Genomic DNA, 27,090 nt, shown 5'->3' with positions numbered 1-27,090 from the left:
CGTTTCAGGTTGATGACCCTTCACCAGTTCTGAATTGTCCAGTTGTCAATTTAGTTTCCTTAACAATTTATTTTTGTTTTCAGAACCCAGTCACGGGCCTGTTGCCAGCCAGTATAGATCAGAAGGATGCTTGGGTGCGAGATAATGTGTACAGCATTCTGGCGATATGGGGCCTGGGATTAGCATACCGCAAGAATGCGGACCGCGATGAAGACAAAGCCAAAGCTTATGAACTGGAGCAGGTCAGTCAGTGGCAACAAAAAAGAGTTGGTTCTTTCTGAAATAGAAACAGAAAGTGCAGATTTCCAGCAGTTGCAATCTCTCTCTCTTTCTCTCTCTCTCTTTCCCTCCCTTTCCCCTTTCCCCTTTCTCCTCTTACTCTCTTTTTCTTTCTCTTTCTTTCTCTTTCTCTCCTCTCTCTCTCTCTCTCTCTCTCTCTCTCTTTCTTTCTTTCTTTCTCTTTTTCTCCCTCTCCTCTCTGTCTCCCTCTCTCCCTCCTGAAGGAAAGCTAACAGCAATAATGTCACGTCTTCAGGGATTGCGTGTTTTGAAGAATGACCATTATCGTAGATAACTGTTCATGCCATTTTCAAATTGTCAGTCAGAAAATGACGCACAAATTGTTAACCGGGTCAAGAAACCAAACTGATTTCAGTAATGGTAATTGTTACATTGTTATAGTATCACATCATTAAATGGAACTACTTTGGTATGGAACTACTTTGGTATGGTGTAGTTATATTGCTATGTGGCACACTGTGCACAGGCAGTGCACAGTGCAGCGTCGGACATCTTGCGGCAGCACAGGAACAAAGCAGAAATACAGCTGAGTAAAAGCACTAACTAAAAATGAACTAAAGTGTCTGTAATATATATAGTTTAAGAACACAAGGAGACACAACATGGTGGCAGCGGTATAAGTGAGTACAAAATTGTGCTATACGAACTACGAATAAGACGAAAAGTGATTTTATGCGGTGATTGAGAGTGACTCGTACGGGAAACTAAAATGATGGCACTGACTGTGCAAATGCAACCCCTCATGAACTGGGAAGCTGACGATATAGTAGAAGCATTCCGCAAGTTCAAACAGAAATGTGAGCTTACATTCAAAAGCTTCCTGAAGGGTACTACCAACGAGGAAAAGGTTAGTTACATTCTGTTGTGGACAGGAGAAAAAGGTCTAGATTTGTATAATAGCTGGAGTTTGACTGAAGAGGAAAAGGAAAACCCTGCGACAATTTTTTATAAATTCAGCAACCATCTAGAGCCTAAATCCAATCACCGTATACACAGATACAAATTCCAGAGTCTAAGACAGGAACCCGGTGAAACAGCTGACAATTTCCTGACAAGGCTGAGAAATGAAGCCAGCAAGTGTAAATTTAAGGAAATGGAGGAAAGGCTTGTGGACCAGCTAATATGGGGGTCAGCGCATGTAGAGGTACAAAAAGCCCTTATAGGAAAAGAAAAGCTCAGAATAACAGAGGCAATAGATACTGGGCGAGCTCATGAAGCAGCAAATGAAAATGCTGATTTCTCAAACGGCTGACATGTGGACGGCTTCTGAGACGGACAATAGAGTGGATGCAGTGAGAGAAAAGCACAACACACAAAGACATGCACACAACAACGGGGGAAACATGTGCAGAAATTGTGGAAGACCACACGATTACACAGACAAGAGGAAATGTCCAACATATGGAACAAGCTGCAATACATGTGGCAAACTAAACCACTGGGAAAAGATGTGTAGAACAAAGAAACAAGCAACATACGTCAAAAACAAAGGCGGACAGCAGAACCAGAGAAAGAAACACAATATCCATGCCATGGATGAGCAGGATGATGATGATCACGACAATGCACTAAACATCGAAACCATAAAGATACAGCTTCACGAGATGTCCAGAGCGGAAAATACTCCGAGGAGAGAATTGCACACCATCATCCAAATCAAAAAAAAGGTCAAAGGTCGGCCCACAACCATCAACTTAAAGTTGAAGCTGGACATAGGGGCTCAGAGCAACATTCTCCCATTGAGACTGTACCAGCAGATCTTTCCCGAAAACCTGAGAGAAGATGGCTACCCGAAAAATGGTTGTTTAAAGGCAAGTAATGTCACGCTGACGGCATACGGGGGGAGTGAGATTAAACAACTCAGAATAACCTTTATCAAAGGGACACATAAAAGAAAGATGATCAACTGCATGTTCTGTGTCGGTGACACTGAGGGGCCAGCGATCCTGAGATTAAACAGCTGCGAGAAGTTGAGATTGATCTCAGTGCATCACGAGCAGACGGAAACGCCACTGAAGATAGACAGCAACACCCCACTGGAGAATTGCCCACAAATCAAGAGTAAAAAAGACTTGATAGACATGTAAGACATGTGTCCGGAATGTTTCGATGATACAGTGGGATGTTTCGGAGATTTCCAATACCACATCACCATTGATCCAGAGGTAAAGCCCGTTATCCATGCTCCACGAAAAGTACCCATCGAGCTGAAGACAAAGCTTGAAAGAGAGCTAAAGGAGATGGAAGAAAAGGGAGTGATCGTAAAGGTCACTGAACCCACAGACTGGGTAAACTCAATTGTGGTACGAGAAAAGCCAAACGGGCGTCTCAGAATATGTTTGGACCCCAAAGATCTAAACCAGGCGATAAAGAGGGACCACTATCCCACCCCAATGCTAGAGGAGATTACGCCATCACTGGCAGGAGCCAAGGTTTTCTCAAAACTAGATGCCAGAAATGGATATTGGAACGTGAAGTTGGATGAGGAATCAACACTGACAACATTCAACACACCATTTGGGCATTACAAATTCCTGCGGCTACCATTCGGGCTAAAGGTCAGTCAAGATATCTTTCAACAGAAAATAGACGAGAAGGAGCTATAGGAATAGCTGATGATATTCAGATCTATGGAGCAGATGAAAGAGACCATGACATGCACCTACATGAGGTCATGGAGAGTACCAGGAAGGCTGGCATCAAGTTAAATGCAGATAAGTGCATAGTTAAAGTCAAGGAATGCCAATTCTTCGGTATGATTTATATACCAGAGGGAGTCAAGCCAAATCCAGAGAAGATTGCGGCGCTTGCTGAAATGAAACCACCCAAAGACAAGAGCGAGCTGAGGAGTTACCTCGGCTTGGTCCAATACATGAGTTCTTTCATCCCACACATGTCAGAACAGACAACAAATCTCAGAGCTGTCAGGGTGGCTGTCACGGGGCCGTGTAGATACAGGGCCGTGCTAGCCGGGCGAGGTAGGTTCTGGACCCAAGTGCAGACAGACGAGGCGAGAAGCAGGTATGCAGTCTTAAATAAAAGGTACTTTACTAGAATCACAGAGGTAAACAGTACAAACATAGGAGCTCAAGACAAGCTACCAAATAGGCAAATGGCTAGTCAAGATAGGAACTCAAGACAAGCTACTGTGAGGCAACCGGCTTGTCCAGACTGAGCTCAAGACAAGCTACCCCAGGGCATCCGGCTTGTCCAAACTGAGCACCTTATCAAGACTGAGCAACTTGTCAGCACCTTGTCAAGACCGAGAACAAAGGGGAAAACCACAGAACTCAAATACAAGCAAAACAGAACACAGATAAACAGTTATAGACATAGGAGTGCAAGACAAGCAACCACTAAGGCAACCGGCTTGTCAAGGCAAGCTACCACAGGGCAACAGGCTTGTCGAGACTGAACAGCTTGTCGAGACTGAACAGCTTGTCGAGACTGAACAGCTTGTCGAGACTGAACACCTAGTCAAGACAGAGCACCTTGTCAAGACTAACTCCCTTGTCAGGACTGAGTCCAGAGGGAAGAAACCACAGAACTTAAATACAAATTCCATACATACCTATATGGCAGGCGATTTACAATAGAGAGTGACCATCGTCCACTAGAACAGATCTATAAGAAGAACCTGTGCAAAGCGCCTGCAAGACTGCAAAGACTACTTCTAAGGATCCAAAGCTATGACTTCACGCTTAAATATAAGCCAGGAAAGGAAAGGAAATGGTGCTAGCAGATGCGTTGTCTCGATTGTCACCATATGAGAAACACGAGGTGGGGGGCCTAACAGTAAAAATCCACCACCTAGTGAATGTTACCCCTACAAAGCTCAGTCAAATCAGAGATGGGACTAGCAAAGATGAGAAGTTGCAACTACTCACACAACAAGTAATATAGGGGTGGCCGGAGAGAATCCAGCAGGTACAGGCGGCAATTCGTCAATACTGGACGATTAAAGACAATATTGCAGTAGAAGACGGTATTCTCCTTGCTGGATCGAGGATCATCGTGCCAAAGACGATGCAGACACAACTTCTCCATCTCACACATGAAGGCCACATGGGAATGGAGAAATGCAAGCTGAGAGCCAGATCAGCTGTATACTGGATAGGCATGTACAAAAATATCGAACAGATGGTCTCTGCATGTGGTATATGCCAGAAATACAGAAATGCACAACAGAAGGAAGAGATGATACCTAGTGAAATACCGTCAAGACCGTGGCACACGGTTGGGGCAGATCTCTTCATGTGCAATCAAGAATGGTATCTCATAGTGGCAGATTACTATTCCAAGTTTCCTTTTGTGAAAAGGATGAAAGACTTGAGAGCCACAACTACCACCAGGATTGCAAAGAGTTTGTTTGCTGAACAAGGAATCCCGGAAAAGGTAATCTGTGACAATGGAACCCAGTTCACATCGAGTGAATTCAGAGCTCTGGCAGAAAAGTATGGGTTCAAAATAGTAACCTCATCCCCACATTTCCCAAGGGGACACGGGTTCATCGAAAGACAGATCCAGACTGTCAAGAGAACTCATCAAAAGCAGTGAGATGGGGGAAGACCAAGACCTTGCCCTCCTATCACTCAGATCAACACCACTGAAAGCAGACATGAAATCACCTGCGGAATTGCTGAATGGGAGGAAGTTTAAGACTACACTACCAGCAAAAATACATCCTCCCCAGGACCAGGAGGACTTCAGACAAAAGCTGGCAGTAGCACAAATCGTAGGAAGCAAACATTTCGATAAACATGCAAAGACGCTACCAGAATTGCTGAATGGACAATCAGTGCATGTGCAAGACCCAGTGTTGAAAACCTGGAATCCAGCCAAGGTCATTGGAAAAGCTGATACTCCAAGATCCTACTTCGTAGAGACTGAACCTGGTAACCAATACAGACGGAACAGACTCCACATCAGACCTTCACCTGAACTGGATAAGCAGCAGACAACATCAGCAACATTGACAACACCAGCTACCACAAGCAGTACAACACCAGAAACAAGCGCTACAAATCAAACAACCATGAGCATGCACACTCCAACTCCAAAGGCGACAGCAACAACAACAACGAGAGCGGAACACACCAAAACACCGCAGAGAGGAATGGTCACCACCAAATCCACAAGATGGAGGGAAACGTCCAACCACCTGAGCGATATCGCGAATAAAAAAAAAACTCACGATTCTTTGTAGTTGATAATAATAGTTTAGATATAATATTTGTTAATTTAAATTGTTAAATTTCATGTTTTCGTTTTTTGAGAAAGAGGGATGTTACATTGTTATAGTATCACATCGTTAAATGGAACTACTTTGGTATGGAACTACTTTGGTATGGTGTAGTTATATTGCTATGTGGCACACTGTGCACGGGCAGTGCACAGTGCAGCGTCGGACATCTTGTATCACTCAGCACCATGCGGCAGCACAGAAACAAAGCAGAAATACAGCTGAGTAAAAGCACCAACTAAAAATGAACTAAAGTGTCTGTAATATATTATTTATAGTATATAAGAACACAAGGAGACACAACAGTAATGTATCCCCTCTCGGGTGCCCTGAATTATAATTATAACATCTACTGTAATGTTTAATTACTTGGTTATCCTGCTTTATAAAACATTATGCAGTTTTCCTTAAACATTCAAGATTAACCATATTGTTCTAAAAGCCATTGAAAGCAAGTCAGACACCTTTGGGAGTCACTATTGCTATAACCCTGTGGGTACTGTTCTCAAATATTTCTATTTTGCTATTTTTTTCAGCTAATTGTTGCTTGTATTGCTTTTATTTAAATAACAACTACAAATATAAGAACATAAGAAATAGGAGCAGGAGTCGGCCATTTGGCCCCTCGAGCCTGCTCCATCATTCAATAAGATCATGGCTGATCTTCGACCTCAACTCCACTTTCCTGCACTATCCCCATATCCTTTGATTCCCCTAGAGTCCAAAAATCTATCTATCTCAGCCTTAAATATACTCAAAGACTGAGCCTCCACAGCCCTCTGGGGCAGAGAATTCCAAAGGTTCACCACCCTCTGAGTGAAGAAATTTCTCCTCATCTCAGTCCTAAATGGCCGACCCCTTATTCTGAGACTGTGACCCCTGGTTCTAGACTCCCCAGCCAGGGGAAACATCCTCCCAGCATCTACCCCATCAAGCACTTTAAGAATTTTATATGTTTCAATGAGATCATCTCTCATTCTTCTAAAATCTAGAGAATATAGGCCTAGTCTACTCAATCTCTCCTCATAGGACAATCCCCCCATCCCAGGAACCAGTCTGGTGAACCTTTGTTGCACTCCCGCTATGGCAAGTATATCCTTCCTTAGGTAAGGAGACCAAAACTGTACACAATACTCCAGGTGTGGTCTCACCAGGGCCCTATATAATTGCAGTAAGACGCCTTTACTCTTATACTCAAATCCTCTTGTAATAAAGGCCAATAGACCATTATCCTCAAAGTCTTTGCCAGCACTGTTCAAGGTAAATATTTTAGGGAATTTACAGATTGAATGTAAAGAGTATTTGTAGTCCGTTTGCGATGTTATTGAGGTGTAGTGTAACATAAGGATTTTTCCCACTGTCGGTACAGTAGAGCGTAAATAAAAATCGAAGTTAAATGATATTAGGAAGGCTTGCTGCAGTAACTGAATAGTGCTGACATTTTTGTTCATTTGACATTTACTATTGATCTCCTGTGACAGTGAGATTTTTGATGCTTACTGCATTCCCACAACAGCAAATTTACTGAAGCAATATATCTCATGACTAACACAGGATAAAGTTATTACACATCTTACTGTGACTTCAGATTTGGGCCTCAAGTATATAATGTGATGAAAGCGGAGCTTTTGCTGTGTGTCAAATAGGGAACAAACTTCTGTATCATACTGTGGTAAACCACTGTTGTTAGTATTGTTGTTCACCACTGTTGTTAGTACTGTTGTTCACTGTTAGTACTGTTGTTCACTCTTGCATATTGTTGTACTTGTCTGTGCATGCCTCAGCTGACTCCGCCCCTGGCTCCACCCTCATGGCTGGGTATAAAGGTCGCTGCTCAGAAGCCTCCGGCCCTTTTGGATACCAGGCAACCACAAGAGGCATGCTCTGTTCTTTGGTAATAAAAGCCTGTTTATTACTTTCTCAATCTCCAGTCTTTTGTAGCAATTGATAGTGCATCAATTTTATTACCAAAGTTAAATGTTGGCTGCGGATGCTGATCAACCGATGGCGCAAAACGCTGAGCAGCAGGCGCTGCTGCGAGCCCTCAGACCAACATGCCTGGACCTAGACCCCCAAGAAGCGGGTTCGTCGACTAAATTCGCACAATGGCTGCGTTGCTTTGAGGCGTATCTGGAAGCCTCGACCGTGACTCTTGATGAAAATAAACTGAAAATCCTGGCCTCGAAGGTGAGCCACCAAGTCTATACTTTAATCCAAGATGCGACGACCTACGCGGCGGCTATCGACCTACTGAAAGGGCAGTATGCACGCCCGGTTAACACGGTCTATGCCAGGCACCTTTTAAGATCTCGCAGACAGCAGCCCGGGGAATCGGTGGAAGCCTTCCTACGGGCACTGCGGGTACTCGGACGCGGCTGCGACTGCAAGGAAGTATCGGCCGCGGCACATGCGGAGGGACTGATACGAGACGCTTTCGTTGCGGGTCTAAGGTCCGACTACTCCCGGCAGAGGCTGCTGGAGAAGGGTGAAATAGACCTGACAAAGGCAGTGTCCCTCGCGCTCTCGCTCGACGCGGCCCACAGAAATATGGACGCTTTCTCCCCTCATCGCCCCGCGCCGTGGACGCCGCAATCTTGGGCTATGGGACCGCCACCTCCGACTGCTGCAGCGATGTCCAAGGCACAAAAATGCTATTTTTGTGGCCAAGCTAAACACCCTAGAGCACGCTGCCCCGCGAAGAATGCTACCTGCTCCGGCTGCGGGAAGAAAGGTCACTACGTTAGCGCCTGCAAAGGGAAGACCGCTAACGCCAGCAGCGCTGCGTGCGAACCGTGGGCGCAGCCATCTTGTCCGCCATCTTGGGCTCCCCCAGCCGCGTGGGGATCGGGACCGTGGGCGCCGCCATTTTGTCCGCCATCTTGGACGCCTCCGACTTCAACCACGGGGGACCCGGACTCAACCACCGCCTCATCTGACGACCACATCGACTCGCTCGACCATACGCTGGCCTCCGTGACGCTGGACCAATCTCTCCCTCATCAACTGTCCAGGTCCATGATGGATATTACGGTAAACGGCTGCGCCACTACCTGCCTTTTTGACAGCGGGAGCACGGAGAGCTTTATCCACCCCGACACGGTGCGCAGTTACTCTCTCCCGGTCCTGCCGACGCGCCATCGGATCTCTTTGGCTTCCAAAGCCCAGTCAGCGGACGTCGGTGGCTACTGTGTAGTGACCCTTTCAGTACGGGGCACAGAATACAAAAATTTTAAACTTCTGGTCCTGCCCCATCTCTGCGCTGCCGTTCTACTGGGGTTGGATTTTCAGTGCCACCTTAAGAGTGTCACATTAGCGTATGACGGACCCCTCCCCCCACTCACAGTCTGCAGCCAGCAGCTTTTAAATCGCCCGCCGTGCACCATTTGCAGCCTCTCCACCCTTAAAGTCCCCCCCCCCTCCTTGTTCGCTAACCTCACCCGCGACTCTAAGCCCATCGCTACCAAAAGCAGGCGTTACAGTGTTGGGGATAGGAGCTTCATTAAATCCGAGGTAGCGAGACTCCTGAAGGAAGGGATTATTGAAAGTAGCACCAGCCCATGGCGAGCACAAGTGGTGGTAGTGAAGACTGGCGAAAAACAGCGCCTAGTTATTGACTACAGCCAGACGATCAATCGCTACACCCAACTAGATGCATACCCACTCCCCCGCATATCTGACATGGTCAATCAGATAGCACAATACCGGGTGTTCTCGACGATTGATCTGAAGTCGGCATACCACCAGCTCCCCATCAGGGCTGAGGACCGCCAGTACACAGCTTTTGAAGCTGACGGTCGGCTCTATCACTTTCTCAGAGTTCCCTTCGGCGTCACCAACGGAGTTTCTGTCTTCCAACGGGAGATGGACCGGATGGTTGACCAGAACGCGCTCCAGGCCACTTTCCCATATCTAGACAACGTCACCATCTGCGGCCACGACCAGCAGGACCACGACGTTAATCTAGAGAAATTCCTCCGGACGGCCCAGCGGCTGAATCTCACATACAACAAAGACAAATGTATGTTTCGTACTACGCGCCTTGCTATTCTTGGCTGCGTAGTGGAGAACGGAGTCATCGGCCCAGACCCCGATAGAATGCGCCCCCTTATGGAGCTCCCCCTCCCCCACTGCCAGAAAGCACTGAAGAGATGCCTGGGGTTTTTCTCTTACTATGCTCAGTGGGTGCCCAACTATGCGGATAAAGCCCGACCCCTCATCAAGTCCGCCTCCTTCCCCCTGACAGCAGAGGCCTGTGCAGCCTTCACTCTCATAAAAGGAGACATTGCGAAGGCCACAATGCACGCTGTGGATGAGTCCCTTCCTTTTCAAGTGGAGAGCGACGCATCCGACTTTGCCCTAGCTGCAACCCTTAACCAGGCGGGGAGACCCGTGGCCTTTTTCTCAAGGACCCTCCAGGGCCCCGAGATTCGACACTCCTCTGTCGAAAAGGAGGCCCAGGCCATTGTGGAAGCCGTGCGACATTGGCGGCATTACCTGGCCAGAAAACGATTTACCCTGCTCACTGACCAGCGTTCAGTGGCTTTTATGTTTCATAATAAGCAGCGGGGCAAAATCAAGAATGACAAGATCTTAAGGTGGAGAATCGAACTCTCCACCTACAATTACGATATCTTGTACCGGCCCGGGAAACTCAATGAGCCCCCAGATGCCCTATCACGTGGTACGTGCGCCAACGCGCAGGTTGATAGGCTACAGACCCTCCACAATGACCTCTGCCACCCGGGGGTCACCAGGTTCTTCCATTTTATCAAATCCCGTAACCTGCCCTACTCCATCGAGGAGGTCAGGACCATGACCAGGAACTGCCAGATCTGTGCCGAGTGCAAGCCGCATTTTTATAGGCCAGACAGAGCGAGCCTGATCAAAGCCACGCGCCCCTTCGAGCGGCTGAGCATCGATTTTAAAGGGCCCCTCCCCTCCTCTGACCGCAATGTGTACTTCCTCAATATAATTGATGAGTACTCCCGTTTCCCGTTTGCCATCCCTTGCTCGGACATGACCAGTACCACGGTCATTAAATGTCTGAATGACCTCTTCGCCTTGTTCGGTTTCCCTAGCTATATCCATAGCGACAGGGGCTCATCTTTTATGAGCGACGAACTTCGGCAGTACCTGCTCGCGAGAGGCATTGCTACAAGCAGGACCACCAGCTACAACCCCCGGGGTAACGGCCAGGTGGAAAGGGAGAATGCGACAGTCTGGAAGGCAGTCCTTTTAAACTTAAAATCTAAGGGCCTTCCGACCTCCCGCTGGCAGGAGGTCCTCCCTGCGGCGCTCCATTCCATTCGGTCGCTGCTCTGTACACCCACCAATGCCACTCCTCACGAGAGAATGTTCTCCTTCCCCAGGAAGTCCACGTCGGGGATTTCGCTACCAACATGGCTGACTTCTCCAGGTCCCGTCCTACTGCGGAAGCACGTGAGGACCCATAAGGCGGACCCCCTGGTCGAGAGGGTGAGCCTCCTCCACGCCAACCCGCAGTATGCTTACGTGGTGTACCCGGACGGGCGGGAGGACACAGTCTCCATTCGAGACCTCGCACCTGCAGGTGCTCCTGAAACACCCTCTTCGCCACCCACCGCTACTCCTGCCTACCCCCAGGACACAGTCCCCGCACGAGACCTCGCACCTTCGGGTGCCTCTGAGAGACCACCATCGCTACCTCCCATTACCCATGCTCTGACCCCTGTAGACGGCATGCAGCAGCCCCAGGGTCCGCCACCTGCTACACCTCCTCTGAACGAGACACCGGGTTCAACGTTGGATGCTGCACCATCACCGCCGCTGCTGCGACGCTCAGGACGGCTTACAAGGCCTCCTGATAGACTTCAGTACACGAATTTTTAGTGCACTTCACCCCGCCGGACTCAATTCTAAACAAGGGGTGAATGTGGTAAACCACTGTTGTTAGTATTGTTGTTCACCACTGTTGTTAGTACTGTTGTTCACTCTTGCATATTGTTGTACTTGTCTGTGCATGCCTCAGCTGACTCCGCCCCTGGCTCCACCCTCATGGCTGGGTATAAAGGTCGCTGCTCAGAAGCCTCCGGCCCTTTTGGATACCAGGCAACCACAAGAGGCATGCTCTGTTCTTTGGTAATAAAAGCCTGTTTATTACTTTCTCAATCTCCAGTCTTTTGTAGCAATTGATAGTGCATCACATACTTTACATATTTTTTATATGACGTTTTAAATAGAGTAAAGCAGAATTGGCTTGGGATATTTTTATTTACTCATTGTCGTGATGTGGGCAAGGCCAGCATTTATTGCCCATCCCTAATTGCCCTTGAGAAGGTGGTGGTGAGCCACCTTCTTGAACCGCTGCAGTCCGTGTGGTGAAGGTACTCGCACAGTGCTGTTAGGGAGGGACTTGGAGGGGAACTTGGAGATGATGGTGTTCCCATGCGCACGCTGCCCTTGTCCTTCTCGATGGAAGAGGTCGTGGGTTTGGGAGGTGCTGTCGAAGAAGCCTTGGTGAGTTGCTGCAGTGCATCTTGTAGATGGTACACACTGCAGCCACGGTATGTCGGTTGGTTGCCTTCTCACCTCTGAGTCAGACGGTTGTGAGCTCATTCTCACTCCAACGATTTGAGCACAAAATCTAGGCTGGCACTCCAGGGCAGTAGTGAGGGAGTGTCAACCTAGATTATATGTTCAAGTCTCTGGAGTGGGAACTTGAACCCACAACCTTCTGATGCTGAGGCAGGGGTGCTGCCCACTGAGCCACAGTTGGCACTAGGGAACACCTCCTTGTTTTTGGTATATTTGAGGTAAGAGTTAGATTGACAAACAGAACCATTAAAGGGGAAGATATGCAATGTATTAGTAGACAGTTAAAACATTGCAGAGTATATAAACAGATTCTTGCAAAAGTATTCATATAAGACAGATGTGAAGACTGCCGAAGAAAGTAACCATGTTCTGTGTGGTACCAACAGAGTCCGCACCAAAAATAGAACAAAGAAGTGGGCACTGTAAGAACTGAGAGCCATGGATGTGGATAAGGTGTCACGTCCAAGAAATAGGTCAGAGATCTTGTGTAGTTCATTAGAAAGAGTGCTGCGAGGTTAAATTTCGAAGAAGTAATAATGCAGGAAGCCTCTCACCAGTAAATGTGTTTTTCTCATTCCCATTTTCTCGTCTTCCCTCTACACATTGCCTGCCAGTGCTTGCTGGGGCTGAGGTTCCATGGTATTTCTTGTCTAAGTAGCCGTTACTCATGTGCCAGCCTTGCCGCTCAGCGATTCAGTAGCAGAGCAGATTAAGAGCAATCCTGATGCAGTTGGCACATGCACCTTTCCTAAAGGAGTTACTGGATAGTGATCAGGATTTGGAACCCTTGCCGATTTCCTCCCTCCCTACCCTAGGGTCACTGGGACCAGTTGTAACATCACTACCACTGCCCCAGGTGAGATCTGCTAACTCAGTACAGACCTGGGATTGAAGCTGAACCTTCCTGGATCGTGTGGTTCAGCGACTCCATGAATAAGCTCACTGAGTTACTGGGGGAGCGAGCAGTACATTTAATGAGTTACGGAAAATAGATCAGACAGTCTTAAATAATGCATTACAGGAGTGTTTAGATAAATTAAAAGTGCTTTACAATTTGAGAAGTCCCATCTTATAAATCTAAAAGTGCCTTTTCTAGAATGGCTTGGCATTAATGGACATGGTTAATGAAATGAATATTGTATATTTGGATTTTTTCCCTGCGATTCCTGCCCTGTGCCAAGAGGCAGTCATTGTAGATCATTATTGTGGTACTAAGCTGGGATTATTAATGGGGATCCACTGACATGAGCAGGAGTTGTAAAGAAACAATAAACTGTTTTACAGAACTGAAACGTGCCTCTGTATTAAAGTTTAGGATATTTATGTTATTGAGCTAGTAAGTTACTATTGTGAAGATTGAAAAATCATGATGCCTTTACATATAATTTTTTTAACAGACTTCATGTATAAATTACCATTGTAACTAGCATGCAATATCTTATCAGTAATTATAATAGCAACAAATGATAATGATAGCAAAAAGTTACGACAGTAACGATAAGAACAGGAGGAGGCCATTCAGCCCCTCAGGCCTGTGCCTCTGATCATGGCTGATCGATACCTCAATTCCATTCACCCACCTTGGCACCATAATTGGGGGAGCGAGATCCAGATTTCTACTACCCCTGTGTAAAGTGCATCCTGATTTCACTCTTAAATGGCCCAGCTCTAATTTTAAGCTTGTGCCCTCCTGCTCTGAATGCCCTCATAATTGAACCCTTTAAGCCCTGGTGTCATTCGGGTGAATCTGCACTGTGCGCCCCCCCCCCCCCATCACTTCTGCCACCAGATAATTTCTCCTTGATTTATTTGTTGGAGTACGATCATTTATCCCATATGATCCAGGTATGAGAAGTTCTGAACGGATTCTTTGTTTCCACAGAGTGTTGTGAAGTTGATGAGGGGCCTCCTGCAGTGCATGTTAAGGCAGGTATGTTATCGTCGTTAGTTCATATACTTTGGAAATTCAGAAAAAGACATTGTAGTGATAATTATCAACTTGCCCGAGAAGTTTAGCTGATTTTAGACTGTGTCAAACAAGCCATTTGATTTAATTAGTGAGGAGTAATGTACACATTTATTATTGACTCACATTGCTGCGGAGTTCCTGGTTTGCTCCCGTACTTTACTATCACTGTATTTATTAATGACCTCTCGCAAAACACACCCTGGAAAATAGTTCTCGTTCAAATGCATTAAAGGTATTCAAACCAAGAGAACTTCACCCTTGTTATAAATCTCATCACCATCAAGAAACTACTCATAAAATAACACTGGACGGCCAGCTGGTGGCGCCGTCCAAGGAGTATAAATACACGGGCGTGGGCCCAGCTTGCCAGGGACATTTTGTAAGACAAGGAACTAGTGAAGTACAACTAGACCTCCATGTTCTGAAACAAGTTGATTAAAGCCTTGCTCTATGCTCAAACCAAGTGTGTAGTGAGTTTTATTACGTCAACCCTTTTATCACTGGGACTCTGGAAGGAGACTGGGTGGATTGTCTTGGTGTTGATGGGGAGGGAGGGGGATATTCAGCAGGAAGCCTGGCTTGTCATGAAACACGTTACAAGTATCGACAGCTACAAGCTTCCATTAAGGAGTAGCACAATGGAATGATGGTAAATGCAGTGAGATAGTGTGAAATCTCAGAAAGTAATGCAGCATATTCTTAATATCAACTGTGCACTCGGTGAAAGCAGGTGCTTGGTACTTCCTCGAGGGAGGCGCCCTGACCTACCCGCTCATATCTCCAGTCACCAACACAAGAACAACGTTGGTGGAGCCTGGGATCAGGTCCCTGCTCAGTGGGAGGATGGGATGGGACGCAGGGAGATATAGAGAGGGAAGCAAATAAAACTCTACACTATCGGGAGTTGCAAACTTTCCTGCTTGAATTATTCAGCCTGTCGGTAAATATTTTAACTGTTTTAAATGTGACAAAACTCTTTACTTGCACTACAGACACTTTGGTACATTTGACAGTAAAGCACAGCACAATCCCATAGGAGAAAAGTTAGTGTAGAGTGTCTAGACGGTGTATAAATAAAATAAAGATACATGTGAGAAACCTTTTCAGTTATTAGTACGCTCCTGTGAAGCGCCTTGGGACGTTTTATCGTGTTAAAGATGCTATATAAATGCAAGTTGTTGTTGTATCACCAGCATTAGTAATGAAAGGGAGGAACTGAAATCGCTTGTAATGTAAGATTGCAATTTCTGCATGAGATAAATTGCATGCCGAATCCATCAGTAAATGTGTCTCCAGGGCAATCACCGTTGTAATTAATTTATATGTAGGTGGAAAAAGTTGAAAAGTTTAAACGATCCCAGAGCACGAAGGACTCTCTCCACGCCAAGTACAACACTGCCACGTGTGGTGCAGTGGTCGGTGATGATGAATGGGGCCATCTTCAGGTGGATGCTACTTCCCTCTATCTGTTGTTTTTGGCACAAATGACCGCCTCGGGTGAGAAAAACTCTCTTTTATTTTAAGATAATTTTTGTATTGTAATGTCTAAAACTCATTTTACCAATTGCTCTGGTACCCTGCTACTGAAACCTTTTGCTGTACTGAATCTCTATCTTTTGTTAATGTGTAGCCTCTCTGTGGAACCATCTGTCTTCAGGTGCACTCTGGATAGCCAAGAAATTTTCCTGGTTACATATTCTTTAACAGTAAATACGTACAGTGTTCATTTTGATGCAATGGTACAATCAGTAGGGTGAGGTCCATTCATAGTCAATAGAATGAAAGAGCTTGCATTTATATAGCGACTTTCAGGACGTCCCAAATTGCTTTAAAACCAATGAAGTACTTTTGAAGTGTAGTCACTGTTGTAATGTGGGAAACGCGACAGCCAACACTCTCAAACAGCACTGTGATCATGACCAGATATTGGTCCAGAAATTCGGGCCTCCACGGGTGAGTACGAACGGGGTACTCACCCGTAAGCCCAATGGAAGTGCCGGTTTCATGCATGCACTGCACATGCGTGGGAAACCGGCACTTCCGTTCCCCTGAAAGAAGGGGTTCAGAGGTGGAACGCGTGCGCGGGAGAGGCAGCGCGTGCGCATCGAACTTACGTTTTTTTTGCAGGTTTTCCCGGGAAGGCAAGTCTCCAGAAGTTAGACGTGTAAAAACTAGTCGCAAGGCCTGCTTTTTACAAGGTAAGTGGTGAATTAATTAAAATTAAAACATTTTTTCCACAGGTTTATTATTTTTAAATACTTTAAAGAAAGGTAAGTTTATTTTTAGCCCCATTAGAAAATAAAATTATTTTTTTCAAATATTTAAATTATTGTTTAAAATAGTTATTTCATGTAATTTATAGTTTATTTTAAAAATGTGATTTAAAAAAAAATTATTTGAAGATTTAGTGATGTTTTGGGGCTTATAGTATTTATAGGTTTGAAAGCTCTTCCTGTCAAACTTATGAATGGAGCATTCCCTGCTACCATTGGCTCTCCATGGCCCACGTGATCCCAGGGGACGCATCGAACTAACTGCGCCCCTGGGATACGCAAGCACTGCGCGCCGGCAGTTGGAGGAGGCCCAGGATCGGAATTCCACGCGGGCCCAGAGCTCAACGGCCGGCGCGCAAGGTACGTGCAGGTCGGGGGCTTGCACCCGCGGGAAGCCCCCGACCCGAATTTCTGGGCCAATCTGTTGTTTTAGTGATGTTGATTGAGGGATAAATATTGGCCAGGACACCGGGGAGAACTGCCCCGCTCTTCTTCGTAATATTGCCATGGGATCTTTTACATCCACCTCTGAGAGAGCCTCAGTTTAACGTCTCAAAACTAGCTGGAATCATCTTTCAATTGTCACAGAAACCTGGAAAGTGCTGCTGTTACTCTATTGAGGGATTCATTATTCAATTCAATTTTTATTTGTCATATATGCAGCAGACGTGTGTACTGCACAATGAAATGTTGATTTTTACGAGCCCTCCCAACATTGGAATAAATATGGCATCATGATAAAAATACTAATAGAAATACTAATAGAAAGACAGTAATAATAAATAAAACAACAGTAATAAATAATAATAAATTAATCGTTCATGAGTCTTATGGCCTGGGGGTAGAAGCTGTTTCGAAACCTGTTGGTACGAGACCGTATGCTTCGGTATCTCTTACCGGACGGGAGCAGGGCGAAGAGGTTGTGGCTGGGGTGGCTCGCGTCTTTAATGATTCTCAGGGCCTTCCCCCGGCACCTCTCGGGGTAGATATCCTGGACAGCAGGTAGCTTAATTCCTATAGTGTGTTGTGCAGCTTTCACCACCATCTGTAGAGCCTTGCGGTCTGTGGCGGTGCAGTTGCCATACCAGGTAGTGATGCAGCCGGACAGGATACTCTCGATGGTGCACCGGTAGAAGTTGGTGAGAATCTGGGGGGCCATTCCAAATTTCTTCAGTCTCCTGAGGAAGAACAGGCGTTGGCATGCCTTCTTGGTTATGACGTCGATGTGATGTGACCACGTTAAGTCCTCCGTAATGAATACACCCAGGAATTTGAAGCTGCTGATCCTCTCCACCTCAGCCCCTTCGATGTAGATTGGGGTGTGTCCCTCCCCCTGCCGCTTCCTGTAGTCCATGATCATCTCCTTTGTTTTGCTGATGTTGAGGGAGAGGTTGCTGTACTTGCACCATTCTCCTAGGGCTCTTACCTCCTCCCTGTAGCCTGTCTTGTCGCCATCTGTGATCAGGCCTACAACGGTAGTGTCATCAGCAAACTTGATGATGGAGTTGAAGTTGTGCGTGGCCACGCAGTCGTGAGTAAACAGGGAGTACAGAAGGGGGCTGAGCACACAACCCTGGGGAGCTCCCGTGTTCAGGATCAGTGTTGAGGAGGTGCCCAACAACAGACAGAGCCATGGGATGGCTGACCAAAGCCAGATTAGGCTCCCCCCAACACATAATAATACACACGGGCACAAATGACCTAAAGGCCAAACAGAAAGAGGTAGCAACATCGCTCAGAGCAATGATTAGGAAGGCAAGCAGTACATTTCCAAACACTAGAATCACTGTTTCCACAATATTGCCGAGAACAGACTTCAACAACAACACAATTCATGAGATAAATGCCAGCATAGCAACAGAATGCGAATCAAACCACAACGTACACCTGGCCCAACACCCCACCCTCGATGAAGAATGTCTTTACGACCACGTCCACATCCAAAGGCAAAAAATATCGATCTTTGCTAAAGCCCTGAAGGACGTCGCTTTTAACCGGGTCCATACCCAGACTCCAAGAGGACCCCCCCCCGACCACCAGAGATCAGCGGGGTACATATCAGGAACACTACAAAGACCACCACCACACCAACCGAGACCGGAGAGGATCCCCATGCAAAACAACATTATCAGACCTGCACCACTCCTGTCCCACAGGGGAATAGGACCGCTACCAGCCAGACAGAGGGAGAGATGCACAGGACGTACGCAATACCTCAGACAGAAACAATCCATTAAGAGACAATAAGCAGATGTGCAGCAGCATCTACTTCCGCCTTATGGATCAAGGACTAATTAATAGAAAGAACTGTAACCAAATTGTATTAACTTTTGTAGACAACTGGGGTGATCTTTTTTTTCCCCACACTTAGACACGACAAACACGTACCACTCTTTAACCTATCATAGAAAAAGATAAAACTTAACATGAAATCCTTATATATTTCGACCTGGAATATCCAAGGTCTACGCTCTTCACTGCGAGAAGTGAAGAGTAGGACCCCAGAGTTCATAGAGGAAACTAAAGATCTAGATATTATCATTTTACAGGAAACTTGGTATAAAGGAAAAGGACACACCGGCTGTCCCCAAGGGTACACTGAGCTAGTGGTCCCCTCCAATAAATTACCAAGTGTAACCCAAGGCAGAGACTCCGGAGGCATACTGATCTGGTTTAAAACAGAACTTAAGAATTACATCAAATTTATAAAAAAGGGCGAAAACCATATGTGGCTCAAACTTGAGAGGGAGATTATCTCAAACACCCAAGATGTTTACATTTGCGCACTTTATATCCCTCCAATCGATTCCCCGTATTACAAAGAGGACACCTTCTCCAACATGGAGGGGGAAATTATCCAATACCAGGCCCAGGGGAACGTGTTGATCTGTGGGGACCTCAATTCAAGAACGGGCGAAGAACCAGACTTCACCAATAATCAGGGAAACAATTACGTATTCGGGAATAACCACTTTGACATCCCTTCCCTTCCATACAGGCATAACTGCGACAAGCAGTCAAATACCAACGGTAAACAGCTACTACAGCTCTGTCGAAACCTGGGTCTGTACATTGTCAATGGTAGGTTCATAGGAGACCTCCTAGGAAGATCGACCTACTGCTCACCTCTTGGCTGCAGCACAGTAGACTATATGATTACAGACTTGGACCCATCCTCTTTCAGAGCATTCACAGTCAAACCACAAACAACACTGTCAGATCACAGTCAAATTACTATGTTTCTCAAAAAGACAGAAACAAACAACATAGAAACACAACCCAGTAAACTGTACAACACCAAAAAATCGTACAGATGGGCCAAAAACGACACGGAAAAATACCAGAAAACAATTAGCAATGCATCAACTCAAGCTCTCTTAGACACCTTTCTGGATAACATATACACTCACAATAAAGAAGGCGTAAACCGGGCAGTTAGTAAACTAAACAATATTTTTGATAATTTGGCAACAAATGCAAACTTGAAAGCTCGCAAGAACAAACCCAAAACAAAAAACTATGAAAAATGGTTTGACCATGATTGCCATAACATGAGGAAAAAACTTAGAAAACTATCAAACCAAAAACACAGACATCCAGAAAACGAGGAATTACGCCTTACTTATTGTCAGACGCTAACACAATACAGAAACACACTCAGGACCAAAAAAGAGCAATTTATTAAGAATACACTCAGCTCCATGGAGGAATCCATTGAGTCGAATTGTTTCTGGGACAACTTGAAAACACTACACAAAAAACAACACGACGATTTGTCCATTCAAAATGGGGACACATGGGTAAACCACTTTGAAAAATTATACCAGAAAAACACACTAGGACCAGAGCAACACCAAATACGCAAAAAACTTGAAAAGCTTGAAATGGCCATAAAAGATAACCAAAACCCGCTAGACGCCATAATAACAGAAAAAGAACTTCTTGAAAAACTCAAGGACCTGCGACCAGGAAAAGCTTGCGGGACAGACGGCATACTAAACGAGATGATTAAACACGCAGACGACAAACTGAAACTGGCTATCCTAAAACTCTTCAACTTGGTTCTGAGTGTCGGTTATTTCCCTGACATCTGGAACAAAGGACTCATAACACCCATATACAAAAGTGGGGACAAAATCGACCCAAACAACTATCGAGGCATCTGTGTAAACAGTAACCTGGGGAAGGTATTCTGTAGCATCATAAACAAAAGACTTATAAACTTCCTTGAAGAGCACAATGTCTTGAGTAAAAGCCAAATTGGATTCCTGCCAAACTATAGAACATCCGATCATATCTTCACCCTACAGACCCTAATTGACAAACACGTTCACCATAACAAAAGCAAAATCTACGCATGCTTTGTAGATTTCCAGAAGGCTTTCGACTCCATCTGGCATGACGGTTTATTCTTGAAACTTATCGAAAGCGGGGTAGGAGGGAAAACATATGATGTAATTAAATCAATGTATACAAACAATAAATGTGCAGTTAAAATTGGAGACAAACAAACAAAATACTTCCCACAGGGGCGGGGGGTGACGCAGGGCTCGCCAATCTCACCGACACTCTTTAATATTTACATTAATGGATTGGCAAAACTACTTGAACAATCTACAGCACCCGGCCTCACCCTATATGAATCCAAGGTTAAATTCCTCCTCTATGCCGACGACCTGGTTCTGCTGTCACCAACTAAGGAGGGTCTACAGCAGAACCTGGACCTGCTGGAGTCGTACTGCCAGACTTGGGCCCTGACAATAAATCCCCAAAAAACCAAAGTCCTTGTGTTCCAGCAAAGATCCAAACAACATGGACCCACAATAAATTTCACAGTAGGAACAACCAAAATTGAACAAACCACTCACTACACATACTTGGGCTTAAAAATCAGTTCTACGGGAAACTTCAAACTGGCTGTGAATGAACTGAAAGAGAAAGCAAGAAGGGCTTTCTATGCCATCAAAAAATCAATCCAAATAGAAATCCCAATTAGCATTTGGCTCAAAATTTTCAAATCAGTAATTGAACCAATTGCACTCTATGGCAGTGAGGTCTGGGGACCACTAACACAACAAGATTTTGCAAAATGGGACAAACACCCAATTGAGATCCTACATGCGGAATTCTGTAAAAGTATCCTCCGGACTCAAAGGAAAACAGTAAACAACGCATGCAGGGCGGAACTAGGCCAATACCCATTAATAATCACTATCCAAAAAAGAGCCACCAAATTTTGGAATCACCTACAAATGAGCAACCCCCAATGCTATCACTACGACGCCCTGAAATGCCAAGAGCTGACCATAAAGAAGAATACCCTCAGTCAACTAGTCCTGGGACTCAATAAAGTAACTAATAACAATACTAACAATAACCAGCCCCAGGACAGTGACAGGGTAACACAAAGAATTCGACCCAACACAATCGTCGCTAAGCAAAAGGAAAAATATCTGTCATATTGGGCAGAAACAACAAAAACCCAAAGCAAACTCAATTGCTACTTGGCCCTAAACAGACAATACAACATAGCTGATTACCTGACCATGGTAAAGGATAACAAACTGAGAAGAACCTTGACAAGGTACAGACTTAGCGAACATAGCCTAGCGATCGAAAAAGGCAGACACAGGCAGACCAGGCTGCCAAGAGAAGACAGGATATGCTCTCACTGCAGTCAGGGAGTAGTTGAGACAGAGATGCACTTCCTCACAGCCTGTGGAAAATATCAGGGCATCAGAGAGAATTTCTATCAAAAATTCTCACAAATATGCCCTGAATTCAGAAATCTGACTGACAACCAAAAACTCCCATTCCTACTGGGGGAGGAGAGAAGCTGTGTAACACTGGCGGCACACTATGTTACAGCTTGCCATGAACAGAGGGACAACCAGTAAACTAAGACAAGAGTATATATAAACAAGGCGAAAATATATTTATAAACTCAGGGATATACCTGTTTATACACTGTATGAATGGAACCGCGTTTATGTGTTCAACCATAAATGTATTTTGATGCTTTGGCAACATAAGATGTACCTTATCATGCCAATAAAGCGATTTGTATTGTATTGTATTGTACTGCCTATTTTCACCACCTGGGGTCTTCCCGTCAGGAAGTCCAGGATCCAGTTGCATAGGGAGGTGTTAAGTCCTAGCTCACTGAGCTTGTTGACAAGCTTGGAGGGGATAATGGTATTGAATGCTGAACTATAATCAATGAACAACATTCTCACATAGGTGTTCCTCTTATCCAGGTGTGATAAGGCAGTGTGCAGTACAATGGTGATGGCATCATCCCTAGATCTGCTCGGGCAGTAGGCAAATTGGAGTGGGTCCAGTGTGTCAGGTAGTAACGAGTTGATGTGGGTTTTGACCAGCCTCTCAAAGCACTTCATGATGACAGAAATGAGTGCTATGGGGCGGTAGTCATTTAAACAGGTTACTTTTGTTTTTTTGGGGACTGGAATAACCGATGTCATCTTGAAGCGGGTGGGGACTACAGACTGGTACAGTGAACAGTTGAATATATCCGTAAACACGGCTGCCAGCTGGTCAGCGCATGCTCTAAGGACACGCCCAGGGATTCCAGCTGGACCGGGTGCTTTGTGGGTGTTCACTCTCTTAAAGGTCTTGCTCACGTCAGCCACGGAGATTGAGAAGACCCGGTCGTCCTGAGCCGTGGGTGCCCTTGTAACAGGCCAGTTGTTGTTGGCCTCAAACTGGGCGTAAAGTGTTAAGCTCATCCGGGAGAGAGGCATTGCTGGGCATGACACAGTTGGGTTTTGAGGGTCCTAATTTGTTTTTAAAAAAGCTGCTCAACACATTTGTTGTGCTCAGTAGGAGAACTAAAACATAAGTCACAACAAGACCAGCAGGCAATGAAATGGAAGCAGCAATAATCCTCAGAACCAGCTTCAAACTACAGCAATAATCCTCAGAATCAGCTTCGAACTACAACGAGGACACAGTTAATGAGCTGAAGCAGCAAGGGCGGGGGCTGGACCGCTGTTAACTGAGGAGAATTGCTGAAGAAAAGGACATTAGAGTGGGGAAGGCAGGTTGACGGTCGGAGCACTTGAAACTATTGCAGGAAGTTACGGGGAGGACGGATTGATGGCTGCGTTCTCCGAAGCACCTGCATATCTGAAATGGGGCACAGGCACAAAGGGGCAGAACCCTGACACGTCAAGCTGTCAACATTCACACAGCACACAGTGGATGCAAGTAATAGACTGCACTGTGTTTGTACATGTGCAGTTCTGTGTTACTGCTGAGGCTGAAGCAGGGACCCAGCTTGAAGGAACTAGGCATAAACCTGTAGGGGCGGATGGTTTGGTCACTTTACGATGCAGCTTTAAGTGCTGCTGTACTGTGCTTCTCGTTGGAAGGTATCTTGAATTAAAGCCAAGCACACCAGGCTTCCCTGCAGCCAATTCATTTTCACTCACACGTGATTTTTGCCATCTTGGGCATCAAGCTTTAGGGTTTTGACCTGAAACGTTGACTCTAATTTCTCTCCACGGATGTTGCCTGGCCTGCCGAGTTTTTCCAGCATTTTCTGTTGTTATTTCGGATTTCCAGCATCTGCAGTATTTTGCTATCTCACTGTAGTTAAATGCTAGATTCTGTGCAGGTGGTTATTTAGTGGTGGGGCATTCGGAGAGTAATAGGGTACAGCATTGTGTATAGGGCCTGACCTCTCAGTGTGGGTGCAGTTGATGATCCCACGGTCTCTAGGAAGGATAGCAGGTCTGTACTGCCTCTTGTATTGCTACCTTTTGTTAGCAGTGAAAGTAATGAAGTCATTGGCCATGTTTGGGGAAAAAAAGAGTGATAGACCCAAAACTGACCCTTAGGGAACACTACTGCAAGTCACCTCCCAGTCTGAAAAACCTCTATCCATTACCACCACCCTCTGCTTCCTGTCACTGAGCCAATTACATAGCCATACTCACTTTCCCCTTAATTCCCTGGGCTTCCATCTTCTTAACAAGCTTAACAATGTTGAATAATGTATCTGTGACTTCCTTGATACACACAAGTAAGGACTGTGATGAAATACTCTCCACTTGCCTGGATGAGTGCAGCTCCAACAACACTCAAGAAGCTCGACACCATCCAGGACAAAGCAGTCCGCTTGATTGGCACCCCATCCACCACCTTAAACATTCACTCCCTCCACCACCGGCGTACCGTGGCTGCAGTGTGTACCATCTACAAGATGCACTGCAGCAACTTGCCAAGGCTTCTTAGACAGCACCTCCCAAACCCGCGACCTCTTCCACCTAGAAGGACAAGGGCAGCAGGCGCATGGGAACACCACCACCTCCAAGTTCCCCTCCAAGTCGCACACCATCCTGACTTGGAAATACATTCCCATTTCATCATTATCGTCGCTGGGTCAAAATCCTGGAACTCCCTCCCTAACAGCACTGTGGGAGTACCTTCACCACACGGACTGCAGCGGTTCAAGAAGGCGGCTCACCACCACCTCCTCAAGGGCAACTAGGGATGGGCAATAAATGCTGGCCTTGCCAGCGACGCCCACACCCCAGGAACGAATAAAAAAGAACGTGGGCAGCTAACTGGCTGATAGTGCAGATGCTCACAGTGCTTGCCTCAGAGGATTCCAGTGCATTAAAATTAAATCCCAAGTTGAGTTTGGCTAGCGATAATCCCGCATGGATGTAAGATGTAATTTTTAGGTCTCCCTGAAGGAGTGTTAGAGGGGTCATAGCCTAAACCTCACTCTATTTAAGTGCATCTTTTCTGTAATTCCTGGCTAGCTATGCCTGTCGCAATAGTCACAGTGTTGCATAGTGGGGGGACCTGACCATTCGCCCTGCATACCACCCGATATCATGGCCAGCCCTTTCTTGCTCTTGCTCGCCCTCCTCTGGCAAGTCTAGAAAGACTTGCATTTATATAGCGCCTTTCACGACCACCGGACGTCCAAAAGCACTTTACAGCCAATGAAGTACTTTTTGAAGTGTAGTCACTGTTGTAATACAGGAAACACGGCAGCCAATTTGCGCACAGCAAGCTCCCACAAACAGCAACGTGATAGTGACCAGATAATCTGTTTTAGTGATGTTGATTGAGGGATAAATATTGTCCAGGACACCAGGGATAACTCCCCTGCTCTTCTTCAAATTAGTGCCATGGGATCTTTCACATTCATCTGAGAGAGCAGACGGGGCCTCGGTTTAACGTCTCATCTGAAAGATGGCACCTCTGACAGTGCAGCACTCTCTCAGTACTGCACTGGAGTGTCAGCCTAGATTTTTGTGCTCAAGTCTCTGGAGTGGGACTTGAACCCACAACCTTCTGACTCAGAGGCGAGGGTGCTGCCCACTGAGCTACAGCTGACACAAGTCCAGTGCTAATGAAGCAATTCCCATAATGTGCAGACAGACCTCAGTCTGCAGTAATTTGGGAGTGGCCACAGAATACGTGGCAGGTGAGCGCTATAAAACTGTAGTTAAATAATATTACATCATTGCTGGGGTCAGACTCCAAACTGGCCACAGTTTCAGGCTGCCGTGTGTAGGGAATTCAACTCCAGTCCAATTGGATACAATGATACTTTTATTTAAGACTTGCAGATCTTAACACATTACAGTACATGAGCGGTAGTTTACAGAACTAAGCAGAAAGTATATCACCGCTCTGTCCTGGATAGAAGTCTGCCTCTTGATGTTACGCGATAGGTCTGTTCCCTTCCTCCTGGATCTTTCGCCTCGAAATTCTTCTACGCTAAACAGCCTGAGCGTTCCGGCTTCAATATCAGGATACAGTTTGCTGACTCTACTCTTCTCTACACAGTAGCTGCTGACTATGTTAGTTAGCTCAGTATAAATGCACCAAGCTTTCAAGCAGATTAATCCTTTCTTACAAGTGTTACTGTGGCAACATGGCTGGTGACATTTTCCCTGCTCTTTGCACACCCGCTGTAACCACCGGGCCTGGCAGCACAAGGAAGGGCAAGACAGGAGGCAGTGAGTAGTGCAGATGGGAGCAGGAAGTTACAGAGGGACATTGACAGGTTAAGTGAGTGGGCAAAACTGTGGCAGATGCAGTTCAATGAGGTCATCCACTTTGGACCTAAGAAAGATAGATCAGAATATTTTATTGATGGTGAGAGACTAGAAACTGTGGAAGAGCAGAGGGATTTGGTGTTCCAGGTACACAAATCACTACAAGCTAGTGGAGAGGTACAAAAAGTTATCCAAAAGGCTAATGGAACGTTGGCCTTTACCTCAAGGGGGGCTTGATTACAAAGGGGAGGAAATGATGCTTCAGTTGTACAGAGCTCTGGTCAGACCCCATCTGGAGACTGCATTCAGTTCCGGGCCCCGCCCCTCAGGAAGGATATATTGGCCTTGGAGGGGAAGCAGCGCAGATTCACCAGAATGATGAAAGGGTTAAACTTTGAGGGCAGGTTGCATAAACATGGGTTGTATGCCCTTGAGTTGAGAAGGTTGAAGGGGTGATCTAATTGGGTTGTTTAAAATGATAAAAGTATTTGATTGAGTAGAAACTATTTCCTCTGGTGGGGGGAGTCCAGAAGAAGGGGGCATTACCTTAAAATTAGAGCCAGGCCGTTCAGGGGTGATGTCAGGAAGCACTTCTTCACACAAAGGGTGGTGGAAATCTGGAACTCTCTCCCCCAAAAAGCTGTGGATACTGGGGGTCAATTGAACATTTCAAAACTAAGATCGAGAGACTTT

General features: G+C 45.9%; 1 protein-coding gene across 2 annotated transcripts in view; it reads left to right on the top strand.

Annotated features, from left to right (window-relative positions):
• The window catches only part of LOC147107294 (phosphorylase b kinase regulatory subunit alpha, liver isoform-like), a 157,293-nt gene that overhangs the window by 3,368 nt on the left and 126,835 nt on the right, over positions 1-27,090 (top strand). For both annotated transcript variants that reach the window (XM_086006176.1, XM_086006175.1), the window contains exons 2-4: positions 84-242; positions 13,998-14,045; positions 15,413-15,581. In XM_086006176.1, the coding sequence (XP_085862302.1) occupies positions 84-242; positions 13,998-14,045; positions 15,413-15,581 (376 nt within the window). The remainder of the gene's footprint in view (positions 1-83; positions 243-13,997; positions 14,046-15,412; positions 15,582-27,090) is intronic.

The sequence above is a fragment of the Somniosus microcephalus genome, chromosome 14 (genome assembly GCF_052327205.1).
Source record: "Somniosus microcephalus isolate GS21.2 chromosome 14, FLI_Smic_1.0, whole genome shotgun sequence".
Classification (NCBI taxonomy): domain Eukaryota; kingdom Metazoa; phylum Chordata; class Chondrichthyes; order Squaliformes; family Somniosidae; genus Somniosus; species Somniosus microcephalus.
The sequence above is the reverse complement of the archived record's forward strand: the minus strand, read 5'-3'. Positions and strand labels throughout refer to the sequence as shown.